The sequence below is a fragment of the Vidua chalybeata genome, chromosome 21 (genome assembly GCF_026979565.1).
Source record: "Vidua chalybeata isolate OUT-0048 chromosome 21, bVidCha1 merged haplotype, whole genome shotgun sequence".
NCBI lineage: Eukaryota > Metazoa > Chordata > Aves > Passeriformes > Viduidae > Vidua > Vidua chalybeata.
Window position 1 is genome coordinate 5,099,275 of NC_071550.1, and position 22,246 is coordinate 5,121,520.

General features: G+C 41.7%; 1 protein-coding gene across 9 annotated transcripts in view; it reads left to right on the top strand.

Annotated features, from left to right (window-relative positions):
- Positions 1-22,246, top strand: part of FNBP1 (formin binding protein 1) — an 89,598-nt gene that overhangs the window by 18,986 nt on the left and 48,366 nt on the right. For 8 of the 9 annotated variants that reach the window (XM_053961973.1, XM_053961981.1, XM_053961974.1 and 5 more), the window contains exons 2-4: positions 10,472-10,587; positions 15,271-15,327; positions 17,833-17,980. In XM_053961973.1, coding sequence (XP_053817948.1) covers positions 10,472-10,587; positions 15,271-15,327; positions 17,833-17,980 — 321 coding nt within the window. Of the gene's footprint in view, positions 1-10,471; positions 10,588-15,270; positions 15,328-17,450; positions 17,496-17,832; positions 17,981-22,246 lie in introns of all 9 variants that reach the window. The other variant, XM_053961972.1, reaches the window with a different exon arrangement.

Sequence of the window (22,246 nt, forward strand, 5' to 3'; positions counted from 1 at the left end):
CATAAACATCCTGGAAGGACATGGTGCCTGCACTGGGGTTTGGTCAGTTCTGGCTTCACAGCCAGGGGAGGAGGTGAAAAGGAGTATCAGGAGTAAAGGCTGTTGTGTTTAGTGAATAAATACATCTTTGCATTAACGTGTGTAGAAAAGAGCTTTGCACACGGGCTCAGTTCTACACCCACCAGGGGATTTATTTAGTGGAGATTACAAGTTTTGCTGTTGAGAATACCAGGCATACCTGACAAGACCTTTGCTGTTTTTTTAACTTATCTTTTTGGGCTAATTTTGATAGAGGGAGACCAAGGACTTTTATTTGCAAACTGTAATAATGTTACTGATTGTTTTTAAGTGGTGATATTAAAAAAAAAAATCAAATTAATCCCCCCAAACCCCTTTCCTAATCTCCAACTGTGTGCTCAGAGCTGAATCATTCAAAAATGTTTGATACTAATGAATAAATTTTGACTTTGAGAATGCATAAAACAACTTGGGTATTTTACATGATGAAACCAGTATGGCATTGGTTTGTGGTGAAGTTGGGCAAAAAGCTAATTTACAAAGAAAAAACATTCCCACAGACTGGTACAGTTTGAAGTATTGTTCTTGTGGATAAGATTCTGCTGTTGTGATTCAGTATGGTTTTGGATAAGAGGGCAGAATTGTCTATTTTGTGTGTATTCTTTTAAATGGATCAGCAGGCCTGTTTGGCTTTCTATTGTAGTTATCCATGCCATGCAATAAGCAGGAACCCTCTATGGCTCATTTTTAATAATCAGTACACAGCTGCCCAAAGGGGAAACCGTGGGCAAGAGCTCTTGTTGATCTTTGTTTTAACAGCTGGTATTATTAAGGGAGAGCTTTGCAGACTGGGGAAAAAAAAAGAGGATGAAAATCAGTCAACAGTTAATCCAAGATGTGGCCAGACAGCGAAAGATTTGCTGGGAATTAGTTCTAAAATTGCATTTGTTCAAATAATTTCAGAAGAAACGAATGGGTGTGTATTAAATCAGGGAAGTGGGATGGTGCTGGGGAGCAGTGAAAAGTTGCAACATTTGTCAACTGAAAAACCTTCCTGGAACAACAGCAGCGTATATTTAGCATTGTTACCATGCTGCAACTCCTGGGGGAGGCAGCTCGGATCTGGAGCTCTGCTCTGATTTATACCCTCCTAGCAGCAGAGCCCCACAAACCAGGAGGATCTGCTCATTTTCAAAGTTCTTGTTTATAGTGCACGGAACAGTGAATCCCTGTGGGTCTTTGCAGCTTTCAGGCTGCAGCTCTGGATACTGTCAGCAAAAACCAAATCTTTATCCCATTCCTGTTCCCCCAGGATGAGCAGAAGGAGGAGGCTAGCATTGCTTTGTTTTGTTTCTTTGTTTCTTGTTTGTTTTTTTTTTTTTAATGAGATTTGTGGGTATAATTAATTCTAATGGTAGAGATGCATCATCTCTGTGGCCCCAGTAGATTTTAGTAGTTATGAACCTTTGCTTAGCTAATGAGTCTGGATTTTAAAGTCTGGATTCTGCTGTTTATCCTCATACCTAGTACAAACAAGTTCACTTAGATCACTTGAATTGCACTGGAATCACCAAAAGAAGTAGCATGTGCATGTTTGTCTCCAATTTAAATAACTGAACAAGTGCATGAAAAGGTTGAAATGCACTCAGTCCTTCAATAAAAATAGTCCAACTTAACATCTGGCATTAGTTGAAGTTTCTCTCTTATTATCTTGTTCCTTAAGAGCTTTCTTACATCCTGGGTTGTAATTTGCACATTATAATGTATTTTGAAACAAAACTGTGTCTTGTTCTGGGGTTTCTTGAGTGTGTTTTATAAGCAGAATTGTAGGTTTGAAAAGAAGTGTTCCTTTCTGAATGGGCTGCTGGTGACAGATGGTTCTCATTGTGGCAAAGTCATGCAGTGCCTCAAACCTCAAAGTGTATAAATTTATTTGAAGGAAATGAATCTCTGCTGCATCGTGGCCATCTATGAAAAGTGTCCTTGGACATTGAAATGGTGATTTTTGAGCCTTGCCTTTTCCTTACTCAAAGAGAGCTATAAAATTCATTTTCAAGAGCATGAAACTGTGACACCTCTAAGAAGCACATTTCCTTTTTCAAGAGATGCAACATTATCTTTAGAAGGATCTCCCACTGATAACAGCACGTGGTGCCTCACTATGGCCTTTTTAGGTACCTGTTTGAATAAAACCAAAATAGCACCTAATGCTCCATGATGGATACACTTCTGTCCACGCAGTCTAGGACATGTAACCTAAATAATTTACCATCAAAAACTGCCTTGTTCCAGAAAAAACAAAGGGTAGTCTTATTTGTCCCTCACTGTCCACTAATTGGCTCAGTTGCTGTTTCTCTTAATCACCTGCTGCTCATCAGCTCTGTCCTGCTGCAGCTGAACTGATCACATCCTCCTGCCTTCCTCCCCAGAATTAATCACTCCTCTCTGTTATCTGTCCTCTTTCAGCATCTTTCTGAGCTGCTGCAGTACCAGCAACCACATCCTCTCTCAGATGGTACATCCCCTCTCACCTTCCTTCCTGGCTGCTGTGTTAGCACAGTTACTTGCCCTGTTGCTATGGAAGGGACTACAAGTTCTGCTTCACCACATCCTTTGCGGGATACGAAGGCGTAGGGGGAGGAGGAGGAGGAGGCTTGGTTTGACCCCAGGATGGGGAGGGTGGTGGAGAGTTTGGGGCTCTGGTGAGGGAGGCTCTTTGCTGCAGTGGCAAGAGCAGCCCTTGGGAGCAGGACCAGGAGGTTTCTTGTAGGATCACCTGCTCCTGGAGCTCCACTGCTTCTGTGGCCTCTGACTCAGAACCTTCTGGCTGCTGCAAAAGGAGCAGTTTCACTTCACAGTTTGAGCTGTCAGCAGAGAGAAGGAGACGTTGTAGGCACTGAGAGTGTGTGTGTGAATGCCTTGGCAGTCAATGACATCGGTTGTGCTTCTGCCCGTGAACCACGTGCTGGCTTTTGCAAGGCTTCCATAATAGGTGTTTGTTAAAGTGGGTCACCGCGGCGGGAGCGTGGCTGTACTCCCAGTGACCTCTCCAGCAGGCACAGGTGGCCTCTTGCCGACCTGTTGCTGCCCAGAGAGCCACTCTCCCTCCCAGCCCTGCTTTGGGAGCTTGGTGTTGGCTTTGCTGCTGTTCACTGCCATGGGCTCTAACCCAGTGCTGTTTTAGTCTGGTGTTGATCACCTTCTCTACAAGGAGGTTGAACCTTCGCCAGTTCAAAGCTCGCCTCTTTCACGAGTGGGGATGTTCCTGTGCAGCTCTGCTGTAGGTGGATCTTTTAGTGAGATGTTGCAATCAAATTGGTTCCCTGTCAGCCCTGCTGATCTGGTTGTGCTCCCAGGACTGGCCATGCCTCAGAGCAGCTGGAATATTCATGTTGCTCTCCAGGTGCTGGCCTTTGTGCCAGCTGCTCATGGTTTTTCTCAGAAGTGCTTCTTGTTTGAATTAAGTCAGGTTTTTATCCGGGTAGGGTTAAGGTATGGCCAAAACCTGCCTGTGGGACAGCACCCCAGATTAATTAGCAGGAAGGGTCACTCTTGAGTTTGTGGATGGTGGTTTTTTGGGTGGGGGTGAGTGTGGTTGGTGTCTGAAACAAAATTACAAGGCTGTGCAAAGGGCCTTGCTATTATACTGGGACAATGTTATTTTCTACCCAAATTAAAATTGGCATAAATATTAGAACTTATTTTGCTTTCCAGATTCAGCAAAATGCTGAAGGAGGTTAAGCATTTCAAGGCTGAAATATGGCCCAAAACCTGCTTTATTCATAATATCTATTGAAACAGGCAGCGCAGTAGAGGTGAGTTTATCTAGCAACATAAAAGGTATTTCAACCTAAAACATAGTTTGTTTCCACATTTGCTTTCTGTCAATTCCCCTTCACACAGGTTTGAAATACATTCAGTTTCCTAATGATGCAGTAAAGAATCTTATATTTCTTTTTGTGGTCTCCTAGCTAGATCAAGTTACCAGGTGAATGGAAGAGATAGCATAGTTAACCTTGAGGGCTTTATGGAAAAATGTGTTTAGGGGATGGCAATGAAAGGAAGATGGAGATGGGCAAGTAAGATGACTTTTTTTCTCTGGGCTATTTATTATTCAACTCAAGCAGAAATCATGCCTGTTTAGGCATCCTGGTGAAAAGGTTGAGAGGAATTTATTTAATACTTGAAGGGTAAAATGAAATTAAGCATGTGTGGCTGAAGAGGTGATCTGCATGACAAATGCACATGATCATAAATAGCTTTGTTACCAAGAACCGGATGTGTGGGGCAATGGAAGGTTCACTCAGAAAACAACCAGCGAAGCCACAGCATCGTGTGAGTGTAAACCTGGCAGAGATGGTGTCCCTGCCCCATCCCTCTGTGCTCCATGCTGCTGTGAGTGCTCCTTGTCTCTGCTGCAGGAAGGGAAAGGTTGGTGTCCTGTGTTCCATATATAACCGGGGATATTTGTTTAGTGTCATTAACTTAGGGTTTCACTGACTTGCTGACAAGTTTTGTGTGGGAAGCTGATCCTCATCAGTACTGGCTGAGTCAACAGATGCTGAATTGCTTTGGTATTTTCTACTCATCTCTGTTTTCTGGAAGGCTCTTGCAGTGGTAGCCTGTATTTTATGCATTTTCTTTCATTATTAATTTGCCTGGAGACTGTTAAGATTTGCATATAGCTTTATTGTAGGTCTCTGAGGATCTGTGGTCTGAATTCCCGTGTATTCTGCCAGCACTGGAGTGCCATATGGGACTCAGCCGAGCCTGTGAAGGGCTCATCATCTCGTTAATTATTTTTATAATTTGAAGTTGTTAAACCATGGAATCTAAAAAAGTAATTTAGAAATTGAACACTGTAATGTATTCATGATCTTCACTTTAATTCCTTTTTGCCTATGAAAGTGAATGAGAGTGTTTAAAAAAAAAAAGATATGGGAGGAGAAGTTATGATCAGAGGTAAAAATTAGCTATTAATTCCCCTACTACAATTTTTGTTATTAATGACAGTATGTAAACAAATAATCTTGTGAGGAAACAGAATCAAACTTACTGGGGAATGAGGTAGTAGAAAGTCTTCAAATGTTCTTAATATTCAAGAATAATGAGTCTTTTATTGTATTGCTGCATGAGAATTACAGGAGGCATATGCTAAAAATAAAGGCTTTTCATTTGCTATTAGGATCTGAATTTTCAGCACAGTCTTTCTTCATTATTTCTTCTGTGTTAGCATTCTTAATTTCACGCTTCTGTACTGTCACCCCTGACAGCAGCAGAAAGGGTGACAGTGACAGTTTAGCCTGGATACTGGTACAGTAAACACTGCCAGCTCGGTCTACTCTGGGCAGGTTTGACAGGAAGATTTAAATTGCAGAATTAATCGGTAAATTCTCCTAGAATGTAAAGTTTTGTTCACAGTTGAAACCAAGTAGAAACCCCAGTCCTCTGGCCTGGCTGCGTGTTGGAACTGGGCAGGGTGAGTGAGTCTGGCTGCAGAGAGACTGAGGCTGCAGCTCAAGAGAAAAGTGAGGACATCCCCTTTATTTCAGTCAGTGTTAAGGCTGAAGAGCCTCTTGGTGGCAAGTGAAGGTCCATCATTGGGTCTGAATGCCGTGTGTTGAACTATTTTGCAATAGATGGAAGCCTTCTAGAAAGAGGAAGGAATATCTCACTGAGCTGATCGTCAAAAACCTCATGAATAACACTTTATTGCTCAATAATTGGTTGTACTCCATGTTATGTGGCCAAGAAATGGGAAGAAGGTTTTTCTTTCTCTTTTTTTTTTTTTTTTTCCCTTAATGGCTAACTTTCCTCTTCCCAAAATACTTCACATAGCTGGGGAATGTGACTTCAGGAGGGCAGTTGAGAAGTGAAGGGGATTTGACAGCTTAAAGTAACCACTCAAATGAAGCAAAGCAAATGGGCAGCACTATTTCCATTTTAAGCATTGTCAGGGTAACAAGCATGCAACCAAATTTCAGAAAGAATGCATGGATGGGAGGTTATTTGGGCAGCGGTAAAAGCACCGAGAGAGAATTAATGGGAACAGAAATGAAGTTGGAAAATGAATTTAGAAACACACTTTGCCTTAGGGTTAAAATATTCAAAGCATTCTGGGTACTTGGATGTCAAATTCCTGTTCAAGTTAATGACTAAAGTTCTACTTCCCACTTCTGAGCTTTGATTTTTTGTCTGCGTGTTCAAGAATATGTTAAGCTCTGAACAGGTTTTATTTAAGCAGCAGGGGTTCTGCTTTCCCACCTGAGTCAGGTGGAGCAGCTCCTGTATTCCAGCTCCTCCATCACCTGGGGGAGTGTTTGTAGTGGCACAGCTTGCTGGCTTTGGGAAGCAGGTGGAATCTGATGAAGGGGGTAAGTTACAGTTCCACAAGTTGTTTAATTACATGCATATTGTGACGGGCAATTAGAAATCTATTCTTTTTAGAAAGCTGATACCACAATAAACACAGGCACTTGAAACTGGGAGAAGATGAGATTTGGCAGGTTGGAAGGACGTAGTAACATGAAGCCTGTGGTGGGAGCATACTGTGATAGACAGCTGACTGTCAGTGCAGTATTTCTGCTCAAAGAACATTCTTAGGTGTGAACCAGTCTCTGAGCCAGAGGAAAGTAGTGAATTCTTCTAGAAAATGTTTTGATGGTTCTTTTTCTGGGAAAACAGGTGTGGTGTGACCTTTTGTTTCTCCCTCACTGTGGCCAAGTGGGAGCATTCTTACTGAACATTGCATCATATTTCTTGCCTTGTTTTCTTGAATGCTAAAGCCCTGTGGAGTTTATTGTTTCCTAATGTTCTCCCTGACTGGAAGGGTGAGGATGCTGCAAAAACGAACAGAGGAGAGTCTGTGTATTGAAACTGAAAGCTGAAACAGCAGCTCATGGGACACTTGAGCCCTCTTGCAGCTGATGACTGAACCTGCAGAGCTGCAGTGGCACAGTTCACCTGCTAAACCATCTCTGCCAGGGCTGGTGCACTTTGTGCTGAAAACATGTGTTGTTCTCATTAGACTCCAGAATAATAGATGGGGGATTTTTAACTCTAGATTCCTATTGATAATGCATTTCTGTAATGAACTTCGAGGAAAAGAAAATAATTTCTAAAAAGTGTTTTCAATATTGATTATTTGAAGGTATGTTATTGTTAACTGCTCTCAAAAATCTCTTCTTCAGAAGTCCTATTTTGCATTGATTACATGTATCCCTGGACTTTGGGATTCCATGAATTGAAGGTTGTGCTGTACCATCAAAACATTTTGTGTTCTCTGTCATCCCTTGATTCATTAACTCAGAGCCTTTGCCTGCCTTCAGTGTCCTTCCAGGTGCATGGAAGGAGGAGGACAATCTGTGTCATGTCCCTCTGCCTGCACTGCCCTTCCTTTGGAATCTCATGCTCAGCCAGTGATGGTGTTGCCAATTTTACTGACTTTTTTTCATCCTCAAGGCACTCGGCAAAGGGAAGGGACAATGGAATGCATGACCCCAGTGTAACACGCTGCTGTGGGGCGTTGGCTGCTGAGTGAAATGGCACTTGGGCCAGCACTGTTCCATGCCCAGAAAAGAACAGAAACTCTTCTCTTTACCAAATCTGCAGAGAGTTAAACTTCCCCTTGTCTCTCTTGATAGTGGAGGTCAGTGCTTGTACTTTTGAGGTAGTTCTGCCTAGAGCTTGGCACAGGGCAAGTGCCTCATCTCACTTTATAAATAGAAATTCAGCATCTTCCCCTGGTTGATCTGTCCAACAGCTGCACCGCCATGTGCTCCTCTTACACTGCTCCTCAGGGAGTTTTATTTCACCAAGCTTGGCCTAGTGAGACCTTAGAAACAGTCCAGCAGGTCCCTCTGTGGGATGCCAGCCCACGCTGAGGCAGCTACCTGGAGCCGTTTCTGGGCTTTTATTCAAACTCTGATCTAAATGATGCTCTGAGAATTGATTCAGGGTGGGATGATGGTGGGAGGTTTGGACAAGCCGCCACCAGGGTTGCCTTTTCAGGGTGAACCTGCTCTGTGTGGGAATCTGCATTACCTTGAAGGGCAGGATCTCCTTGAAAGGCATTCTTTCCTCTGGGAAACCTTGACCTTTCCTCTTTGGATGGGGTCACAATAGGATAATAAGCTAGTTTCTTGGTACAAATATGATCTGATAAAGATGGTTAAATTTGCTTACAGGGATTACAGGGTGAATTTCCCTGCCTGAGATTTCCCTTCTCTAAATCAGGAGTGTGTGAATCCATGTAAACTTGTGACTAATGGACTTCCCCATGGGGTATTTATTTTATCTGCATGTGTTTATGTTAAATAATGTAAATTATAGAAGAGTAGGGTGTGGGAGAGCTAGAAGACCTCTTTATCAGAAGCCTTATAAAGGCCATGTTTGCATTACCCTCCTGATTCCAGAATAATCCCAGAGATGGAGAGGTTGTATATTTGAAGCAGAGGAGAAGGTGCTTCTCTGTGCTGGCATCAGACTCCAGGCTGAGCTGAGCCCTCTGGCAGGAGGAGGACCGTTGTCACCCCTGATTTTGCCTTCTCCCCTGCCGTGAAGGTGTCTGAAATCCAGATTTGTATATATGCAAACATGGACATTTTTAGTCCGTGCATTCCCTTTCTGCAGAATGCACACATCCTCTTTCTGAGTGAGTGATGCTACTCTGGTTCAAGGGTGATTTATATTGCTGGAAGTAAGGCTTTTATTTTGTGTAGTTTGAGTTTTTTACTTCAGTTGCGCTTAAACACTTTCTCGTAGTTTCTGGAGCACTTAGTCCTGGAGCACTTAGAGGTTCTTTAGTATTTTTGTAACTTTATACCATTACCTTTTTGCTGTTCTGCCCCCAGTGCCTCTTTAATTGACTAAAACTGCCATAAGTTGAAACCTAGTCTGGTTTGGCTGACTTGGTTTGAAATAGTGCCTGATGCTAAAGCTGAGCAATGCACACACCCTGTGTGTCCTATTCCACGAGTCTTACCTGCTGCTTTAACTCCCTTCTTTGTGGTGTTTTGCAGATTTTGTCTTCTTAACATGGTTCCTATTTCTCCCTTTCATATTACAGTCAAGCAGCTTTATTAGCAGGTTTATTTTCTTTATTAGCTCCTGTGTACATGATTGTGTTCAAGGCTGGCAGAGTCCCTCCTGCCACCAGTGTAACTCAGTGTCACAGCCAGATGTGCTACAGAGCAGAAAGTGGTATTTGATAAAAGCAACATATTCACAAACCAGGCTTTGTTGTAGCTTTCAGTTATTTTTCTGCTCTGTCTAAAGGGAGTGGCCTTGTCTGGCTTTTGTATCTCAGTGACAGCTCTGCAAACTTTTGCAGAGAAGCATCACTTGTGTCAGAATCTTTGGTAGTGGCAGCTCAGCATCCCACCCAAATCCAGTGCTGGGTGTAGTTTTTTGGAAATCATGGTCAATCTAATTTGTAGATTGTACAAACTTACTCTCTATTTTCCTTGTAAAGCATAATGGAACCTGATGCCAAATAAGTTAGGCTGATATTAAAGCCTTGTTTATTTTACAGTGTATGTCTATCAGAATAAGTATCCAATGTATTACAGTTTAAAAATTAGATTTCAAGTATTATAGAAACAGTAACTTCTGCAAAGGTGTGTGGAATGGATTGTGGAATTTGAGTGCTGTTGAAATAACCAAATTTTAAAAAATAAGGTGATTATAATTGAAATCTGCAGATAGTAATAAACTGGCTTGGATAATTAATTTGGATTTAGAGTTGCTTAATTTCTCTTGGCATTTGCAAATCCCAGACTGACTTGTGGAATGTTCTTGATTTTATTGAAAACATGTGTCACTGTTTTGGAGGGCAACAATATTTGAAGAACAAAGTAGTATCTGTAGCTAAACAGAGGTGGACAGAAAAACTTTCAGAAAACATAGCTTATGTCATTTTGGGGGGCATTGTGTCATCTGTTTTAGAACAAAACAGGCTACAAAGGAATTGAAGTCCACTCTGTAAAAAGATTAACTATTCTGAATAACATTTTAAATTCATAGCACTGGCAAAGCTGGAGTTTAAATCTACAATTTTTACAAGATAATCAGAATTATTAATTAGGAGTAGTTCCTAAATTCATGGAACTTCTATTAGTTCTTGAGAGTAAAACAAAATACTGTCATGAGTATCTATTTCTTATCCTATGTTTAAGTATGTTTTTCTATTAGAAGATGGCATTTAATCAAGTTGCCAGTATTTCTGGAATGAAACTGATTCAGAAATGAGTAATAAAGAATGTTACTGAATTGGGCTCATGTTAAATACAGATTTCTGTTGATTAAAAACCTGTCTCACTATAAAAGTATCTAACTGGTAATGGAAAATATTAACAACACTTTCTGTATGGTAATACTCCCTTTGCAAATTAATTTTAAGTTGTCTTTGTGCTCAATGAGACTAAACTTTTTTTTCCCTTTTGATTCATTGCAGGACCAGTTTGACAACTTAGAAAAACACACACAGTGGGGTATTGATGTTCTGGAAAAGTACATCAAGTTTGTAAAAGAAAGAACAGAGATTGAACTCAGCTATGCAAAGCAGCTTAGGTAAGTTGATATGTAAAATTCTGGACTTTGAGTTGCATCTCTTCAGAGCCTGTAATCAACTCTAAGTTTGCTGTGTCAGTGGTGATTTTGTTTATAATAATGGCTTTTAGAAAATAGCTTTAATTTAGAGATTGGAAAGTAAAAGTTAATTTACTTTTTAATTTAATACAATTTAAGATCCTGTTGTATTATATCTGCTGGTGATCATGTTTTGCAAAAAGAGAGGTTATTGAGGTGCCTGAGCAGCACACTAGGGCTTACTCACAGTTTATGCATGATTAATGGCTCAGGCTTGGAGGACAGCACAGTAATGTTTTCCATTAAATTGGGGCTGCTGTGCAAAAATGCTGAAGGGTTTAAGAATTCAGTGGAATAATGACCATTTGTTAGGCAAAGTTTAGGGTTTCTTTTACTAAGACAGGCCTTTTTTGAACGTGCATGGGGAGGAACTGCAGGTCAGAAAGTCAGCCCCAGCCCTTGGTAATTTTACCCATGTAGTTAAGAAGGTTACAGCCTGAGATATGAATTACAGTTTTAAAATGTTCTGAGGTGTCTCCTGATCAGAGCAGAGATCTTTGTGAATTAATCTCAAATAATTGCTGCTGGGTACTTTCTACATGTCCATGTCTGGTTTGATTGTAGACAGAGATGAGTATGTGTGAACCAGACACAGAAAAAATCTTCCTTGAGGTCAGGTCCTGGGGAAGAGGTGCTAAGAAGCCACAGGAGTGGATATCACCTTGATTTTCCCAGTGAGGTAGAAAAAACTGAGAAGTGATCAGGGGTTAGAAGGGAGTAAAGCACATGGAGGGTCCTGCTGAACAACATTGTTGGCAGCCACTAGTGACCAGTGCTAAACTGGAAGTGCTGGTGTTAACTGGGAAGGGGAGAGCAGCAATAATTATTCCTAATTCCCCCAGTAAACTGACCTTCTATTTGCATGGTGATAATAAATCTTGAGATCTCTTTCCATCTTCCCAGGTTTTAAAGAGATGGGATCTGAGGTTTCAGTTGATCTATGTATCTAACACAGTGTCTATTAAAAAAAAAATACATATATCACCCAGAATTTGCTTGTGTTTGAGTGGGTTGGAGATGCACAATGGCCTGTGATTTATGAGGAGCTGGTAGTAGATAAATCCCTGCCTTGATGGTTGTGTGCTCTCCCAGGGGAATGCCAGGAGGATTCCCCAGGGTTTCTGCTACAGACAAGCAGGAAATAGAAAATGACTCGTGCAGGAACAAATTGCTCACATCCTATGGAGAGGAGCAGAGGTTGAATTACAGAGGCAAAATGAGCTGGAACAAAGAGAGCGTGACTGGACTGGGAAAGCCCAGCAGAGTATCTGGGTGAGCTGGCCTGTCTTAGGAACAATCCTGCACTAGACTCACTGGAGTATTCAGGATGACAAATTCCAGGTGTAAAGAGCTTAATTATTAAGATAAACACACAAACAACATGTTAAGGAAAGTGAAAGATTGTTTTACCTGTGACCATGTGGAAACTATGAATTCCTGAGCTTTATTTCTTATTCTGTCCTAGACTTCCCAAAAAACCATGGTCTATTTGTTTCCTGTCTCTCTGTATTTTTATGGTCTGAGGACAAATACATCTGTCCCCAAGGAGCTCTTAAATACAGGGCTGCTTGCAGGCATCTAAGAAGTTAGAAATATAAAAGAAAAAACCAAAAAATGTAGACTTGTCAGGTGTTGAGGTAAAACAGTGCTGGACATTAAAAAAGAAAAATAAATCATGCATCTGCTTTTATTTAATAAGTGTCCTTAAGCCTGGTGCAAACCTTTTTTGTAGCACATCCATTTGGTGTAAAAGGGCTGCATCACATCACTGCATGTCATAACATGCAGAAAATATTATTAAAAAGAGACAGGTTAACTCCAGGTACTCCTGTGGATGTAACTCATTTCTGTTTGTAGTGTAAGTAAAGCTGCTGAAATTTATTTCCTTCTGTGAAACTTGTATTTTCTGTTCCATCCCTGGGTTCCCCAACTAGCTGTTACTCCTCTCTAACTATCTACATCTCAGCCTGGTCATCTATTGAAATTAAATTTTCTTCTTATTAAAAACGTTTCTTCTTCTTTATAATTCTTCAAATGTATATTTTAATCTTTTAGGTTAGACCTACATACCATTTACAATTAGCCTGGTTTGGGAGTCCACTTCAGATCTGACTTGGTTATTTTCTTGTTTTGCATTATATTTACTGAATCATGAAACTAGGCTGGCAGGAAGGAATGTAGAAACTGTGGTAGAATGCTTATTTTAGGTATTTTCCCTTCCATGGGACTCTGATGTGCTGGATGCTGTGCTCCCAGTGCTGAGGTGGTGTGTCCTTGTCACTTCCCTTGCACTCAGAGCATCACAAAGGGTGTCAAAACCCTTGCCTAATGTGATGATGGATAGATGGCCTCAAGGAAAATGTGTTGGAAAAAATGCTTCAGGTGTCAGGATAATCTGAGAGTCAGACCCCCTGATGTCTGACATCTTCCTCACATTTGTCACCCAAGCTGAAATATGGGAGCAGAAAAGCTGTAAAGGCAGAAAAAATGGTGCAGAGTGAAAGGCAAATAGAAACACTCGTGGAGACGGGTGCTCAGAGTAGCACAGAATCTTTTCCAGAGCTGATCTTTATTATGTGTTATCATAATATATAACAATGATTATCTCTAATCATTGTTAGCACTGAAGGTGTCACTGTCACTGTTCCCTGGGCAGCGCTGGTGGTGCCACTGCACCAGGCCATGCTGAGCTCCAGCAGTACTTCTGGATTCACTAGCACTTGTGGGGGTTTTTGTGTGTACCTGGTTAAACCCCTGCATCTGATTTTAGAAAACAGAGGGAAAAAAAAAAAAAAAAAAAAAGAGAACCTAACTATATAGACTCCATTTGTGTGTTGTGCAAATTGCACAGAAGATAATGAAGTGTTTAACCCAGAATGCTAATCCTTGGTAAGTGGTTTTTGTCTGTGAAAGCAGACTGTGGATTTTTTTTTCCCCCTCAGCTCTGTAGCATTTCTGCACCTTTAAAGATTCACAGGAAGCCAGTTGCTGTGTGTGTCAGAATTAATTGGGCAGCGTGACAGTGCAGGGAGATGGAGTTTTGACTGTGAAAATGCCTTATTACTGTAGCCTTCTGTGCTTTTTTCCTTGTGGTTTTTCCTTTCCCCCTTCAAGCTGGTGCATGGAAGGAGGCATTCCCATGGCATACAAAGGGTGCTGTAAAATTTATTTTCATCATGCAGAACAGTTTGCAGAACCTTTCCCATGCTGGTGCTTGGTGGAAGCTGCCGAACTAGAGAAGTTAATTTTTTCAGAGCATATTCTTGGAGAGAAGGCACAGACTGAGAGGGAGATATTAATTTGGATCTCTTCCAGTCAAGATACTTAAATTTTGAGGAACACATGTTTGTCTGTGCAAATCTGCCAGCGTTCTGGCTACTCCTCTGTTGGGGCAGATGCTCCTTAATTCCTCAAGGAGAACAAAAGGAATAAGAAATGTGAGATGGGAGGCCCTGCTTGTCCCCAAGTCAGCAGTAAAGCCAGCATCAGCAGGGAATGGGTTACACCTCTGAAAAGGCAGTTTCTTTACAACTTGATGTATTCTGGGACTTCTTCAAAGGGTTTGGCATGGATAAGTTGATAAAACTCAGTCCTCCTTCGGACAATGATTCCATCAATATTCCCTGTGTGCTGCTCTTCATCACTGAAACAACCACGTAAAACTAAACCAAATAGCTTCCCTTTCTCAGCAGGGTGAGAGGCTGCCAGAGGGAACAGAGTAATGGGGCTCAGTTTAGGACAGAGGAGCACTGAAAAGCCCTTAAAATTGGTCAGCTCTGTGCTGTGCACTGGTTGAAGGGTGTGCTGTGCTGCAGTGCAATGTGCATCGTGGTGCTGATACCAGCAAGGTGCACTGAGGGGCAGGTGGGCAGCACACCTTCCCAAATCCCTGCCTTTGCTGCTGATGAGAGGCTTGTGGGGCAATCAAAACCATACAATTACTGTCAGATGTGCTCGCAGCAAGGTTCAGGTTTCTTATTTAAGATACAATCACTCCAAGAGCATATTGGTGTTTTAAAATTAAATCAGTAGTTGGCTGGGGGATAATGAGATGCAATCATCTGTGCTAATTAGGATAATCAAATGTCACACTTCCCCCAGCATTAGTTGATAATCACAAAATGAGCCCCCTTTTGCTATCTCAGTGCAGCTTCCCACAGCTTTGTGAAGGTTTTTTTTTGCCTTCTAATCATCCTGCTAAAGGCAGGCAAACCTGCCTAGCCAAGAGTGTCACCTGCTGCTTCAGATCTCCCTTTCCTGGGATGACTCCTGCTCCAAAATAACCTCTCCTCTAGATCAGGTGAAGGAGATCAGTGCATCAGCAGAACCACAACCCAGGTGTATCAACTTCATGACCTTAATTTAGCAACTTCTGGGTTCAGAATCTGCTGCTTTGTTGTAGTTACTGGAGCACTGTGCAGCCCATTCTTAGAGTCTTGCTGCAGCACAATCAAAGCCTGATTGTTGTCATGCTTCAGGAAAGGTGTCTGCTCACTGCAGATAAAAACTCCAGCCTCACACAATGTGTGTGCATCTAAAGATCATCAGTAAACTTCAAAGGATATTTTAAAATTTTATTTTATCTATCTGTATTTTTAATTTTAGGAATCTTTCAAAGAAATACCAGCCCAAGAAGAACTCCAAAGAGGAGGAAGAATACAGGTATGTTCATGTTCTCCTGCTGGGTGAGCATACATTGATGGAAGAATGGCAAAAATTGGGTCATCACCTAGGATTTTGCTTGTAAACCCAGGATTTTAAAGTCAGGTGTAAGAATATAGACATCACAGATTCAGAAACAGGCTTATGGGGTAGATATTAAGGAGTGGATTTGATCTGCAACTACTCAGTTCCCTTATGTTGCAGTTTCTGGATGTGTGGGCTGGGATTTTGGTTTAATTTATTTTTTAATGTGCCTTAAAACCTTCAAGCCAGACTGATCCTGGTTCTCTGAAGTGAACGACCAAATTCATATCTGCTTTCAGCAGCAGCAGAAAGAGTTGTTAATTTTAGCATGAAACTCAAGCACTCTGTGTAAGAATTAAATTACTCAAGCAGGCTGACAACGCAGATTAGTAACTCACAAAAGGGGTAATGTTCTAACAGCACAGTGGCTCCTGCAGAGCAGGGTGGAGGGTGAGGGTTGTACTCCCAGTATCCTGAGGCTTGCTGCTGTTGAAGGATGTGGCACAGCCTCACCTGTCTGCTTGTGATTCACCTGCTAGGACCTGTCCCCATGGCAGGGGATTGATGTTGTGCTCGCAGGCAGCAGCAGAGAGCTCAGCTCCTTCTCTGAGCAACAAGGTCCAGGAGATGAGACACCACAGGTCCCTAAGAGCCCTCCTGCCCTTGGGAAGAATAAAGATATCCCTTAAGGAGAATTTTCTAGAAGATGAGCTTCCCACCAGACTCTAAATCAGAGCAAGAACCTTTCCCCTTAGAGCGCTGTGACCCCGGTGTTTCTCAATGTCAGGGTTTTGTAATGAAGGAAGGCATGGCAGGGGCTGACCCTCAGCCTGGTGTTTCAGGAGGCTGCTCTGCCTCTGGAGAGCCCAGCAGCAGCCTCAAACCCTTGACCTTGAAATTTGACATGTTTCAAAAGAGTTTGCATATGGGTCCAATTGGATGATTATATTAATACAGATTTTTTGGGTCAACCCCCCAAGCTGCTCTGTACAGCTACTCCAGTGGCATGTGTAACAGAGATAACTGCCTTTTTGCTTGCTTTTTAATTTATTTTTAGTAACATTGTTTGGGAATGAGTTATTTATGCTATTGTTTCCTGAGATATTGGTATTTACACAAGGAAGATTATGTTACCAGCACAGTGGCTGTTTTGGTCTGTACCCAGGATTAGGAATAAATCTGCCTTTGGATAGCTCTACCATAAATGGGTATTTTGAGTTTATTACAATGGGTTTTGGCACATCCTTCGTTGCTGAAAAAGGATATTGGAGTTGAATGATTCTATGTGATGTGGCACAGAAGATCCTGTACATCCTTTGCCCTTTATAAATACAGTGTTCACCTCAGTGTAGTTACTTCATGTCTCAAAACAATGTCTGGGGATTTGTCATGTGACCTTTGGGTGCCTCAGAGGCTGCTTGGAGACAACCTGGCTAAAAATCAGCTTTTTCAAGCTCATTGTCAGTCTCTAGTTCTGTGCCTTTTATACCTTGGGATTTTTTTGCCACTGGGATTTTTCTCAATTCACATCTTGACTGTGGATGTTTCTCCTTGTAACGTTTTTAGTCCCTTTTAGTCCCCTTTTTAGTTTCTCCTGTTTTTATTTTCATCTGGTGCTTTTTTCATCCCTACTGGTACCACTCTGTTCTATTTCCTCTATTTCCTCTCCATCTTTGCTTTGATTTTTCACCTTTAGGTGATATTATCAGTGTAGACCACTACTATTTTAGAATTAGAATAATAATAACAACAACAATAGTTTTTCTAGTATGTAGTAGTGTCTTGCTGCTGGCTTCCAGCTGCCCAGCACGGCCAGCTGGGGTATTTAAATGCAGCTCTGTTGGCACTGGGCTGGATACACCAGTGACATAATCTGCTGTTTCAAAATTTGTGTGCACAGATGTTTCTTCCTTTCAGTAATACATGGAATGCTGTATGGGAGATTATTTGATATGAAAAAATAAACCTTGTGATGGAAGGTACTAAAAAAATATGGGTTGACAATGAACACCTGGTTAGTAAACTCTACTTATTTGAAAACTTTATAAACTATATCTGATTTAAATCAAATTTACACTATGAAAAACTTTCTTTTCTAGGCTATGCTGGCCAAAATTTTGCTTGCTTAGACAGGATTTTTCCAGGTAGGATATACTGATGACTCTGTGCACTGAGAGAGGATAACTAGAAATGTTTGGTGAGTAGAGATTAGAAAACTGAAGCCCCAGAGCTGTGCTGATAAAGAACCTGGCACTCTAAAGTGGTGATATTTTAAGAGCTAGTGTCAAACTGTCTAAATTGAGATAGACTTATCAAACAACTGTCAGTGTGGGACAGGCTTCCTTTGGAGAAATTCCTTCCAGTGAATCTGTGCTAATTCATTGCAATGCTAAGTGCTTAAGGAGGGTCCCACCTCCCTTTGCAGTGAGTCTGTCTGAAAAGAAAGGGACTAAAAGCAAAATGCATTTCTGTCCTTTGCAGGTACACATCAACTAGAGCCTTCCTAGCCACTTTAAATGAAATGAATGACTATGCTGGACAGCACGAGGTCATCTCAGAGAACATGACCTCTCTGATCACTGCAGAGTTAACACGCTACGTGCAGGAGCTGAAACAGGAGAGGAAATCGGTAACCCATCCTTTTTTATTTATTATTCACAATGAATTGCTATTTAAGACCGCTAATTAGTGGTAGTGGAGTTCAATGTTAAGTGAGATTTATTTGTAGTTAATAAACATGAGCTATGCAAGCATTAAAGAAGTGGGTTATGTGCCCTGGCCAAGTCGCTGAACCGTTTGAATCAAATGTTATAAAATCAGACAGCAATGCCTGCAGGAGCATCCCTGCTAAATAAGGTCAGAGACCCATCTGTGCTTAAGGCTCTGTTAGCCAAAAGCTTGCTTAGGGAAGAGTCCAGCAGCACTGTGTAAAGCCTGAAATAAACAGAGGAACTGCAGTGCTGAGGCTGATTGAGAGAACTATTTGGATCTTGATTCACATTTTTTGTGCTTCTCAGCCAGATCTGGCCAAGGGGACTCTGTAAAAAAGTTATTTTAATAAGAAGTAAGGGGGTTTGTCTTGTTTGGTGAAGGTGGGGAATGTGGGTTTCAACCTGTTGTCCTTCAAGACTGGTAGAATTAAGAGCTTTATGTTAGTGCTCTATTGCAGCTGGTACTTTAGGGACCTATGTGCCTGCTACAGTGAATGTTCAAAGCTGATTAATTTGCACATCACCAGCTCTGTAAAATGGATAGTTGAGATGTGATTTCCTTCCTTGCCTTGAACCCTTTTATCTCCTGGATCACACATAGATTTTCACATAGAAGAAGGATTCTAAGCACTGCAAATACTCACACAACAGGTATAAAATGACTAAGCAAAGTACAAAGGGAGCATCAGAGCATTATATTTCACTTCCAAACTGTTGGTCTATTTTGGAAAGTGCAAAAATACTCCTGCAGAACTTATACATTTATAAATAGTCCCACTAAACACTAAGCATGTGTTGAGGTGCTGTGTGGGAGCAGAGCCCTGGAAATCACCACCTTTTTCTAAGTATAGCATTAGAATGATAATTCTGTCAACAGAGGAAAAGAATATATAGACATATCTTTAATCTGCAGAATGGTGTGTAATCTTTCAGGGACAGCATGGAAGGATGTTTTACATATAGCTGTAATGAGAATGTTTTCTCAGCCCCTCTGTGACCTTGTATCCAGCATGGGTCTGTGCAAAAAGGAGAAGAAAAGAAAAGCAGCATTCCAGTGTGGCATTTTTCTGTCAGCTCTAATGTTTTTACCTATTTTTTCAATTGCATGGGCATATAACTTGATTGGAATATTTAGACATTCTAAGTACCATGGAAGAGGGCTTGCAATATTTCTCATAAAGAATTTGAGCAGTAACTATTGTTTGGTTTGGTTTTTTTGTTTGTTTGTAAACTTTTCTAGTAAGTATGGCTCATATAAGTAATGGGTGAATGACAGGAAAATTAGTTTAATATTGGCCTAGTGATAAGAACATGGGAACAGCAAAAGGCAACTGAGTGTATTTACCTGCTGTTGCTGGTAATTACTGGCCTTTAACAGAAAACAGTTGTCAGTCAGAGTTGCTTTGTTCTTGCAACATAAATAGAGGCTTATAGGAATTAGGAATCCTTGTCTGGTTCCTGTAGATTTCTCATTCCTGAGAAAATGGTGTTGTAAAGGAAACTGTTCCTGCCCTCAGGCATTTTTCATATACAGCCTCTCACTTCATCCTGTAAAAGCATTGATCCTGCTGAGATCTGCAGGAGGGGAGGGTGGATGTTGTATAAATATCACTGAGAGCTGCAGCTTAGGCAAAACATTTTATGATATCAATTAATGAATGACTTGGTATTTCCAGAAATTTTGTTGGCAGAGTTCTCGTGCTTGCTGCTTGTTCTGCCATCAGCTGCTCTGCTCCAAGTCTAAATAATCATTTGAGTGAGCCACTCCTGGGGCTGGGTCCACGTGTAGGAGTTGGGAGACCCACATTCTTGTCCACTGAGTCTTGAATTAAGTCATTTGGGTGTCCAAATACCTGTAAAATGGTGCACATTTCCAGTGATTTCAGCACGGCTGTGGTAGATAAGCACCTTTACTCTTTTGGTTTTACTTTCCCACCTGGAAGATGGAAATTATACACAGAGGTGTCATAACTATAAATGTGTGAAAGATGAACTCAAGTCCAGCAGAAAGTGGTCAGGCAAATCAGAATGGGCTTGGAAGGGACCTCTCAGCTCATCTCATTCTCCCCTGCCATGGGCAGGGATAATTTGACCAGCCTGCACCAAACCCTGTCTAACCTGGCCTTGAACTCTTCCAGGGATGGGGCAGCCACAGCTTCTCTGGACAACCTGTGCTGGGGCCTCAGCACCCTCACAGGGGAGAATTTTTTCAAATATCTGTAAATACAGCTTCTGTCTCCAAAGGAAACCCCTTTGATGCACAAGAGTGTTTGCTGGAGTTGTGGGCAATGAGTGTGGCTGGTGATCTTTAAACACATGGGGAGCTGGTGCCTGCCTGCTCTGCTCTGTTTTCATGCTCGTTTAGCTCTATTGATTCAAGTGGAATTACACCAGCAGATGATTGGGGTCACACAGTAATAAATCACTTCTTGGGTTTTCCTTTACAAGTGCAAGCCCCTGGCCTGTAAGCAGTGCAGAACTGGTACTGTAGCATGCCTTACATTGCTTTTATGCTGGGTAAAATTCATTTGGTATGCAAATTGTACATATGTTGGGTTTGTTTGGCTCTCTGAAAGGCGTGCTTGATGGCTGCCTATGGGATGTTTTTTCTATAGTAGATAGTTGCTAGTGGTGAAAATAAGGAAAGAAGCAACTAATAAAACCAGGCAGGACAAGTATGCAGGTTGGACAAGTGGGATGATGTGCAAGGTCAGTGATTTGGAGCTGTTCAAAAGAGAAATACCTCCTTTTTCCTCTGATCTGATTCAGAGCTTGAGAGAGTTCTGGGTTACCTTTACAATTTTTCAGATCCTGTGCTTTGTTGCATGATGGCTTTTGACCTTCAGAAAGTGGTTAAAAAAATCAGGCAAAGACTCCTTGTGTGAAACTTAAATATCTTTAGGAGCAAAGGTGAATCAATGACTTTATCATATCATGCATTCCTCTTCCATAGGATTGCTCTCAATGTTGTCACTGTACCAAATGAGTTGTTTTGCCCTCACAGTCACTGAAGTCAGGTACACACCCTGCCTGCTTGTCACACAGTGAGAGGGAGAACTCCTTGTGTTTCAGTTCTTCCCAGCTGCCCAGTGAAGTGAAACTCTTTATAGTGCAGTTCCTCACTTGAACTTCTTGTATTCTCTTGATCTTACTGTGTCCATGCTCTTTCAGGAGAAATTCTCATCGTCAGGGTCCTTGTTAGCTGTTTAAAAGCTCAAATTTCAGTTCTATGTTGTGTGAAGGGCATGTCCCATCCATATTCCTCTTGAGGTTATTGAGGTTAGAGGCCCGTGACTGAATTACTGTTGGAAGATGTCATCAAGTCACACAAATGAGGTGGGAATCACCTCTGAGTGGTTCTTCCTCTGGGAAGAACTTGCTTCTGCAGTCATGCTTCATGTCAGCCCAATATCACCAAAGCCTTACTTTGGGACAGCTCTCAAAGGTGTCAAGTCTGAGCTAGAGGAGCTGCAGTATTACAAAATTGGGTCTTAGTCTTGTCCATCTTTGACAAAAGAAAAGGTGGTGATCCTGTCATGTCAAGAGGAGTGTTTGGACTTCACTTCACAAGCACTGACACATAATACACTTCTAGGTCGGACACGTACTGAGCCAACCATTGAGAATTTCTGTTTGTTGGCTTATTTTTTTCCCTTAGCACTTCACAGGCCATAGTTTATTTACAGATCCAACTCTGGCTGAGGAATCCATCCAATTCTGTAATTTGGAGAGAAATTCAAGAATTATTTCCTGGGGCCATTCTGATTTAGATCTCTGGTCAAAAACTAGGTGTGACTCATGGCCTCCTGGCAGCAGCTGCTCTGTGGAGCCATTGCTCATGGCAGCTTTGCTGAAAATGTATTTGGGAGTCGTGAACTGTCCCTCTCATTACTGCTGCTGCTCTCACCTCTACCTCCACCTCCCCTTGGGGCTGCTCTGGCTCCATACAATCAAGCATGAAAGTCAAGTAGAAGCCAAGGGCTTTGCTGCAGACTGAACTGGTGCAGCACTGGGATTCTGTGGTTGGGAGAGAATTTACCTGGTGTCAATACATTCCATTTTGTGTGGGGATAGAAGGGGAACAGGGAATGAATGAATCCTTATGGGTACCATGGGGGCAAAACAGGTCTGGTTCTTTATGGTGGACCCTCCTTGTGTGCATTCATCCAGGGGGTGCCTGTCAG